Below are 10,417 nucleotides of genomic sequence, written 5' to 3'. Positions count from 1 at the left end.
GTCTTATTAACTTCTGGACAAACAAATAGGATATGATTGTAGGACTACCTACATCTTATTAACTTCTGGACAAACAAGGATATGATTGTAGGACTACCTACGTCTTATTAACTTCTGAACAAACAAATGGGTTATGATTGTAGGTCTATCTACGTCTTATTAACTTCTGGACAAACAAATGGGTTATGATTGTAGGACTATCTGTGTCTTATTAACTTCTGGACAAACAAATAGGATATGATTGTAGGACTACCTACGTCTTATTAACTTCTGAACAAACAAATGGGTTATGATTGTAGGACTATCTACGTCTTATTAACTTCTGGACAAACAAATAGGATATGATTGTAGGACTACCTACGTCTTATTATCTTCTGGACAAACAAATAGGATATGATTGTAGTACTACCTACGTCTTATTAGCTTCTGTAAAAACAAATAGGATATGATTGTAGGACTACCTACGTCTTATTAACTTCTGGACAAACAAATAGGATATGATTGTAGACTACCTACGTCTTATTATCTTCTGGACAAACAAATAGGATATGACTGTAGGACTACCTACGTCTTATTAACTTCTGGACAAACAAATAGGATATGATTGTAGGACTACCCACGCCCATGAAACTTAATCTTTCTTCACAAAAACCATAGACAAAAGAATTTCGTCAATTTCATGGCCACTTATCAACTTTCACTTGCCTGTAACGCATTCCTGTTGTCCAGTGAACGGAAGTCTGTCGACTCGGAGGACGAGTAGGCATCGGACTTTCGCTGTACACAGTGCTTTCGTCCAGACACTCCAGACTGGCCATGGGTGCTCTGAAATTATGACCATATGGTTATCTTGGCCAAGTCTCGTGAAGGAAATTAATGTAAATGCATTATTTAAGTGTGTTTTTAAAATATTTGTTTTGCCCTTTGGGTAGGGCATGACCTAAGGATTAGCGTGCCGGTCTGTGAATCTCAAGATCTATATCTCGCGTACTGAGGCTTTAAAATTGCGCTTCGCACTTTCGGGTCTTGAAAGACAGTTAAATAACATAAAAGTTGGAAAACTGCGCTTCTCACTTTCGGGTCTTGAAAGACAGTTAAAAAACAGAAAATTATTGCAAAGAAAGAATGAAAGAGTGTTAATAAGTCCTTAGATTCAGAGGCATTGGGAGATGATATGTAATAGGTAAACAGAAATATAAAAAAATAATATAAACAAAAAATATATTATTGGAGCTTCTGGATGGTTATAGTCCTTTTCTCTACTTGTTAACTGCAAATCCTTAGTTATGCTTTGTCAAAAAAAAAGGTTTTGCGGTAAAAAGTTTGTTTCAGAAACAACACAAAAACTGTTGCCTTCTCTAATTTTGAACTGATAATCGGGAGGGAAGGCAGCTGCTAAATAGCACTCATCGCTAATTTTTGGGCTACTCTTGTCTGATCCAATAATAGGGCATGACTGCCACTCTTATTAAACACCCAAGACCCCAAAGTTTGGAGCGCGTTTTATAGCTACGGGTCGCGAACCATCAATCTTTGGAGTTACAGTTCGGGTATGTTAAATCTAGGCTACTATCAATCACAGAATAGAAGAATTGGAATGTGGAGACGTTTAACGAAGTGATACCAAACGAAAAAAAATCCCATTATTCGCGAATTGCATAGAAAATATAACTTAAGTACACGGTTGTTTTCTTGGCTTGTTGATGAAAACTAACATTAAAACAGTTTGTACAGAGCTTTCACTTATCTAAACTGAGAAAAACATTATTTTTTTCTATTTCAGAATCTAGTTTTTACAGTCCATTTAATACTTATCCATTTTAAGACCATGTTAAAAGCTAAGAAAACGAATGTGTATTTCCACAGAAGGCTTTCTTCCTATTGTCCCAAGTTATCTGAGTTGTAATTTCGGTACTTTTATAACTACTTAGTATAACATTATACACTGGCATAAAAACAGTTATTAATTTTCCATTTTTAAAAACATCACACAGTTCTAACATTTTCTTATTGAATATATTTAAGAACTAACACTCTTTAGTGAATATTTAAATAAAATGTATCGCTGTGCTATTAACATCGAAACGCCATTGTAATTCTTTCTCCCAGGCAGAAGCTGTGTAAAAAAACAATATATATATATGTGTGTGTGCGAAAATTGTGAAGCTTCAAATACCAAAATGCTACCAGTTATGCAGCTAACTAACCATAATATGTTTCCCAGTTACGCAACTAACTAACCATAATATGTTTCCCAGTTACGCAGCTAACTAACCATAATATGTTTCCCAGTTACGCAGCTAACTAACCATAATATGTTTCCCAGTTACGCAGCTAACTAACCATAATATGTTTCATCATTTCTTCTTCTAGCTAATTATTTGATCATACCTTTTGTAGCTCATAACACTCTGTCGCAATATAAAGCCAGTTTATGATTAAAATTAACCTACTGTTCTTTGTCCAAACAATGCTGTAATTATTTTCATTTGTCACAAGGTGTTAGGATTAGGCCTAATGCATTTTAAATACTTCATTCTTAAATCCCTTGGGATTTTCAAGAATTAGAAGAGTCTTTAATGATAGTATTCCAATCATAAAATATTTATCATGTCTATTGCCTACAACGCGTTTCTCTCAATCCAGAGCTCATCGTGCCGGCTGGGATACAACTAACACAGCAGTGGTTGGAACACTATGAGTCATTTGAAAGAACTACAATAACCATTACAATATTGTAGTCATATCTAATGCTGACTAGTCAGATTATAAGATCTAAAAATGTGGTTATTTTTCTTGTTTCATAAGTTATTGTTTTCCTGGTAGAATTAGATTAATTCTGAGGAAACAACCTTTAAAGTATTATTGTTTTGGCTTTTATTTTTTACTTTAGGTAAAGGGGTGCATAATTTTAATTTTTGCCGCATAGTCAATGCGTAATTTTAACTTTTCTGCATACATACTACATAATTAGCAATGTTATGAGCATAATTTCAAATTGCTAGACGGATAATTTTGTTTCTGCATAAAAATCGGGATCCTGCCTATATCTGTATGCAGCTTGAATATAATTCCAACGTGGTCTAAATATACCTTCAACACAACCCGAATACACATTACAATATATTGAATAGTTCCTATGAAGTTAAGAACAAGATTAAATGCCTCCCAATGGGACGGCGGTAAGTTTACGTACTTACAACGCTAAAATTATGGGTTTGATTCCACGTGGTAGATAGCCTGATGTGGCTTTGCTCTAAAACAAACAAGATTAAAAACAAGGATCTTTAACATTGTTATGTCGATGTTGCCGCCACCTACTGTCTGGCATGTTAAAAGCATTAACCTGGCCTATCCTTTTGTTTGTAAATACACCCATCAAAACAGATGCATACTTTCATTATATACACCTTAATGATATTTTAAAACTATTATAGATAGACAGACGTTTTTATTGACATAAAAACACATTATTTTTCAAGTTTGGCTGAAAACAATTCGGTGATTCACATATATATATATATAACTACTTAAAATTTAAAGAATCTAATTATCTAAAAACTCGTAATATACATAACACAATATAACTATTCAAAAATCGTGAAATTTATAATATCTTGATCTATATCAAACCATTATAATATCTTGATCCCAATTTTTTTGAAAGTCAACTCTTTGACTACTCTTTTACCAATAAATAGTAGGATTGACCGTCACATTATAACACCCCAACAGCTGAAAAGGCGAGCATGTTCGGTGATAGAGATTCGAACCCGCAGGTTGCGAGTCGAGCGTTCTAACCATCAGGCCATGCCAGACCGAAGGTAAGTTAGAATTATTTTTATACGAGCATTAGTGGCCCGGCATGGCCAGGTGGTTAAGGCACTCGACTCGCAATCTGAGGGTCGCGGGTTCGAATCCCTGTCACACCAAACATGCTCGACCTATCAGCCGTGGGGCCGTTATAATGTGACGGTCAATCCCACTATTCGTTCGTAAAAGAGTAGCCCAAGAGTTGACGTTGGGTGGTGATAACTAGCTGCCTTCCCTCTAGTCTTACACTGCTAAATTAGGGACGGCTAGCGCAGATAGCCCTCGTGTAGCTTTGCGCGAAATTCATAAACAAACAAACGAGCATTAGTTTCTATAATCCTACGATTCACATCATCTTACAGAAATAGTTGGACATCACGTTTAATAAAACGTCATTTACAACATAACTAAAATACATATGTTAGTTATTAACAATCACTGTATTACAATATGGGCCCAAGTTATTTTTAGTTACATTTGTTCGCTTTAACCATATTTGAGAAGGGAGTGCATCATATCTACCGTATGTCTGTATCAAGTCTACTGTATGTCTGCATCATGTCTACTGTATATCTGCATCGTGTCTACTGTATGTCCGCATCATGTCTACTGTATGTCTGCATCAAGTCAACTGTATGTCTGCATCTTGTCTACTGTATGTCTGCATCAAGTCTACTGTATGTCCGCATCATGTCTACTGTATATCTGCATCAAATATACTGTATGTCTGCATCATGTCTACTGTATATCTGCATCGTGTCTACTGTATGTCCGCATCATGTCTACTGTATGTCTGCATCAAGTCAACTGTATGTCCGCATCATGTCTCTTGTATGTCCGCATCAAGTCAACTGTATGTCTGCATCTTGTCTACTGTATGTCTGCATCAAGTCTACTGTATGTCCGCATCATGTCTACTGTATATCTGCATCAAATATACTGTATGTCTGCATCATGTCTACCATATGTCCGCATCATGTTTTCGGCTAGACCTCCGTATATTGTTTTCCATCTGTTTCTTCAAAACACAATTTCCTTTTTTTTTCTATCAAACTGCAGTGCAAGGTTTTAGTGTTATGTTTTGTTACTGGGGATTCTATGATAGATATCTCACCTTGATCACAATTACATTTTTACTGCTAGTGGTGAATCCAAGAGGATTAACAACGTGCTTAAGTTTTGTTGACATCAAATCAATCATCGGTTCAAGCATTTTTCATCTTCTTACTCTGTAGGCGTGGCAGCAAGATTAACCTAATATTTATTTCTTTTCTGGCCCACAATTCCTGACACTGGTATCACATTATTTATCAACCATGAAAAATAACAAAATGATGTTATCTAGTAAATAAGAATCCGACAAAATAGGTTCCTTAAGAAAAGAATTTTCAATATTTCACCTTATATTGACACCATGCCATCCTTTTTAAAGCAGAGTTATAAAAAAGTCATTACTTTTATCTTGGTTCTAAATGATACGTTAAAAGAAAGGAAAGAAAGAAATTCAAAACGCTGATATTCTCGTTTAAAAATTGTAATTCGAGTTGACGAACTGCTTGGCTTATATAATACACGTTCGAAATACTGAATCCGAAAAAAAAAAAGTTAGTCTATCATTCAGAGATATCACATTCAATCCACCTTCTTCGAAAGATTAAGATACGGTATTTCTATTTACCCAATGAGCGTTCCTCCAAACAAACTGTAGACAAATATTTTGGGAATTATTTATCAAATTCTTAGGAGTTTTTAATGCACCAAATTTATTACACGTATAAATAATTTGATTAAGAATTTATTTGCTTTTTTTTTTTACTGATAAAGAAAGCATTTAAAATTTTATCAAACTTACAACATTTCTCATTCAGCTCATTCCAGTTCTTTGAATCCATTTTAATGATTTTTTTAAATTAAATTCCAAATGCTTTCATCCGCAGATTTGACCATTTAGGTTGTCCCATTATGGGTCAACAGTAAATTTAAGGACATAGCACAGATAACCCATTATGAAGCATTGCGCTAAAAACAGAGAAACAAAAAAAAGCAATCGACCATGGGCCATATATATCCATTCATTTTCTATACTTGTTTTCCAAGCAACAGATTATAAAACAAAAGGACGTTTCTTCATTAAACTTGGATCCAGAATATAATTTAAATTTCTTTATAGTATTTGAAATAACACTGAATTCTGTCTCCTATCTAATGTAGGCATTTATATTGTTAGCATAAGAAGGCAAAAGTAAGTCTTTGAGGATCACTAAATATCGATATTGGTCTTACAGAAATAATTGTCTGTAACTTATCAAAAAAAAAAAAGTAATGTAGTTAATGTAAAAAAGTAGTTCCTGGATCTTCTTGTCGTAGACCACTTCACAAAAGAATGACTGAACATGAATCTAATCCATGAACTACATAAAAGACGGTATTTCGTGAGTTTCTTTCTTAAAAATCTACAGTTTATGCAGTCGAATACTTTTTTCAAGATCTAAATTTACCATGTCTAAACTTTCGTTATTTTGTTTGGCGGAGTTTATTATATCACGTATAGCATTTATGTTTTCGTAAGTGCAGCGATCTCGAACTGAGTAAGTCTGGCTCTCATGAACCAAATGGCCCATAACAGGTTTCATTCTGCTTTTTATGGCTTTAGAAAATACTTTATAGCCAGTAGGTCGCCAATTTTTTAACTCTATGTAATCTCTCTTTTTATATATTAACTTTATTACTGCTTTATTCATACTTCTTCAACGTTCACCTGTGTCTATAGAGTCTTTGAAAACCTAGAACAGGGAAGTACCAATCTGAGGCCAAAATTTAACTTAGCTCAACCAACTGTTAAGCCAACAGTTCCTGGGGACTTATCTTTTGCTAATGACTTTACCAATCATTAGCAAAGGATAAGTCCCTAGAAGCAGCAGTTATTATTTCTGTAAGCGTTAATGGAGCATTTAAAATACTGCCACACTTTTTTGTGGAGGGGAGGGAGGTAAAATCGGTAAAAGTCCTTAATTTGATTTACCATTCCTCTGAAAACAATTTTTTATGAAACTCTATAATCATAAATTGTATTTTATTTTAATTCTGAGGTACTTCACTATTTTTATTCTCCAAAACTGTTGTTACAGCTTTTTTGTAACTTGAATATTCCTCGTCATCTGAAAAATGTAATGTAGAGATGTAATTTCTCTAATTCTTTGGCTTCGTTCCTCAATTTCAAAACGATTAGCTCGATTTGTGCTTTGTTTTTTCAAATGTTCCTTATACATATTTTCAGTAAGAAATAATTGAAATAACTTTATTTAAAGGTGCTTAATTTCCAGTTTCTTTCTTAATTACGTTTTTCTTTCCAATAATTGAGTAAGATCTTTAATTATTCCTCTCAAATGATCCCACCACACTCTAATGCTCTTAAGTGTTCCACTTGTCTCATGTGTTTTAAAATGTTTTATAGTTTGATCAGTTTCACTTATATATTTGGCATTTTTTAATAATTTATTATCAAAATACTAGTAAATGCAACCCCGCTTATTACGACTCAAAACTTCAATGAAACTGGGGTATGAGAAGTATATTACATATTTTTACCCCCCCCCCCCCCCGTTTAACATGAATTTTTATTATTTTTATATATACATGTGTATGTGGTTGCTGGTCATAACACAGAACGGCGGTCATTGCTAAAAGGTCTGTTCTAGAATTTTCTGTTTTTCTATCTTTCATGAACTTGTCTTTGTTTTGTGAATTGAATAAAGATTATTTCGTTTTGCTACAGATTGTGTCTAGTCTCTTTTATTTCAGAGAATTCAGCTTTGCTTGGTAATACATTTTCTTCCTGTTATTCTGCAGAACCTACCCGATTACTCTAACGGAAAATTATTGCACCTGAAAATACCACACAACTACTGCTACACGATCTGAAATAAACGTATTTACGTGAGAGAACCCGGAAATTCTTATCAACGTATAGCTTATCCAATATATCCTGTAATGTAATACCTCCTGTTTAGCCAATCCAGTTGTACTTCTTCTTATATGGATAAAGATATCAAAAAACTTCAAATAATATCTAAGCTGATTTACCAAACACTTGATCTGTTCAATTATATAAAATCTCTGTTCTTCCTCCGAAGGTAGATAGATAGACAGACTCCTCCATCATAATATATGTATATGTGCTCATTTCTTATAATATAACTTGTACACGTTTCCAGTATAATTCGTATATGTTTCCGTAAGAAAATCTTCCATTCTTCCACTAATCTTCGTATTTGCTTGCATTATGGCTTGTACGTATATACTTCCGTCAATGCGAATAAATAACTCTTATTCATACAATAATAATAACAATATAAAATTTACAGTCAGTTAGTTAAACCAAAATGACGTATAACAACATATGAACATACTCTCATAATTGGAGCTTAAGCTAAGTCCTGATAATTTTACATTGAATACTTAATTGGCTTTTGATAGTTTTGTATTTAAAACGGTTACTATTCATATATCGCTTCCTTTCTAAGAAGGGCATAGCAAAAGGTCGTTTATTGAGTGTTGAAATCTATATTCTTGTTAGGTTCTCTTCATTAAGTCTCTAAAAAGTCGACCAGTGTTTGTTAATGTTTTTGTTTCTTTGTTTGTCATTGGGCTCAAAACTACACAATGGGCTACCTGTGGCCTGCTCACCGCGAATTCGAAAGCTAATTTTTGGCGTTATATGGCTCCAGACCTGCTGCTGAGCCACTTGAAAGCTTTTGCGAATGAAAAATAACTCGAGTTTATTTCTGTTGGCTTCTTGCTTCACTGAGCTTAGGTGAGATACCCACATAAAAAACAAAAACAAAACAGCTAACGATGATGAAACGAAAGTAGATACAGAAATAAACCATTTAGTTTACGAACGTGGGTCTTCAAAGACATTTCTAAACCTAAGTTCATACAAATGTCAAGCTCTAACCCAGGTTAGATGTGGCTATCATCCAATCTGATTTCTAGACAATAGAAAATTTGTGTTCTAAGTTTGAAGAACAATTCGTAGTTATAGTCGTCATAGCAATGGTGTCCCCCTACATACGACAAAAACATCTGCTGAATGTCTTGTTCAAATCACAGCATCGCCGTCTATAAAATCTACATTAATTGATCTATTTGTAAATAAAAAAAACGCGACAGCCATTGGCAAAACGTTCAAAACACTTACTGTATCGTTATTCTTATTTTCTAACAAAAACACCTTTACACTTCGCACCTACACTTAAGAATTGATTAACTTTCGGAGCTTTCTTTCGCTAATGTACTAATATTTCGGAATCTCAGTTTCCTATAAAAGCAATATGAAAAACATATAAGACAGGTTTACAATGATATACACTCAGCTAATTACCTAAGATCTGTTAGCATAATGTTTTCGTTCATATTTTCTGTCATTTGTTTCCTAATTACACAATATACAATACATGAGCTTGACAAAGAAGCAGAAAAAAAATTATATTCATTAGTGAAAATTTCTAGTGAATAACAAGTCAAAATCTACAAATATTTCATAGAAGGTTGAAGAGTTTTCTATTTTAATCACTTCCCGCCATATAGGCAAAATCTAAGTAAGATTTTCAAGGCTAGTTTTAAGAAGTGAATCTTTGCTGAATTTGTATTATAAATTCTTTTATCATTTGAAAAACGTTTGTCTTTAATGTTGACGATCAACTTGCATAGTGTTATAACAAATATTTTTATAATGACATCTAGAGTTGTTTTAGAAGACTACATAATTAAGCAAAATATTTAAAAGCGTTTTTTTAAGACCACGTGTGATTACATACGCGTCCTCCAGTGGCATCGTGGTATGTGTGCGGACTTACAATGCTAGAAACCGGGTTTCAATACCTGTGGTGCACAGAGCTCAGACAGCCCATTGTGTAACTTTTCGCTTAATTACAAACACACAAATCACATAAAATATAATATTAGTAACTAGATGGAATACCCGTCACCTGGACGTAAGTTATATAAATACATGATTGTAACGAATCTATTATTATGTATTTATTTTTAATATGAACGTTGTTTGGGTTGAATTTGGATGTAAAAATATGCGTAACTTGTAGTATCAGATATATGTTGCGTATAACGAATTTGTTATATATTTATTTCAATGTCAACGTTTGTTTCGAATAAGTTTATATTTGTGGACGTGTCTAGCTTACTGTGTTAGTTACGTATGGCGAAACTCCCGCCAATTCTACAAGATTGTAGAACATTCGTGAACACAAAGAATCAACTTCGTAATGGGTATATCAGAAGTTTTTAGAAAATATTCGCCTATAAAAACAGCGGAGAAGAGACAAGGCTACTATGAAACTGTTATAACCATGTAAGCTATAAACTGTGATTTTGCTAACCCTTATCAACCGGAAAATATACATTTGACCGGGAACAGTTATAAATTTCGAACGTCAGTAAATTCCCATCAAACGTTAATGTCTCTCCAATAATATTACTAATTTCCCATCGGACATTAGTGATTTTGTAGAAAATATTATCTTACTTCAACGGTCCAGCAATTCAGTGCCTGACAAAAGCTGGCTAGCTTCCCGCCAAAATTATA

The 10,417-nt window shown here is 33.7% G+C and overlaps 1 protein-coding gene across 1 annotated transcript in view; it reads right to left on the bottom strand.

The window, feature by feature from the left end:
• Positions 1 to 10,417, bottom strand: part of LOC106457535 (voltage-gated potassium channel subunit beta-2-like) — a 40,584-nt gene that overhangs the window by 18,753 nt on the left and 11,414 nt on the right. The window contains exon 3 of the mRNA XM_022383521.1: positions 706 to 831. Coding sequence (XP_022239229.1) covers positions 706 to 831 — 126 coding nt within the window. The remainder of the gene's footprint in view (positions 1 to 705; positions 832 to 10,417) is intronic.

This window comes from Limulus polyphemus, unplaced genomic scaffold (assembly GCF_000517525.1).
Source record: "Limulus polyphemus unplaced genomic scaffold, Limulus_polyphemus-2.1.2 Scaffold343, whole genome shotgun sequence".
In the NCBI taxonomy this organism is placed as follows: Eukaryota; Metazoa; Arthropoda; class Merostomata; order Xiphosura; family Limulidae; genus Limulus; species Limulus polyphemus.
The sequence above is the reverse complement of the archived record's forward strand: the minus strand, read 5'-3'. Positions and strand labels throughout refer to the sequence as shown.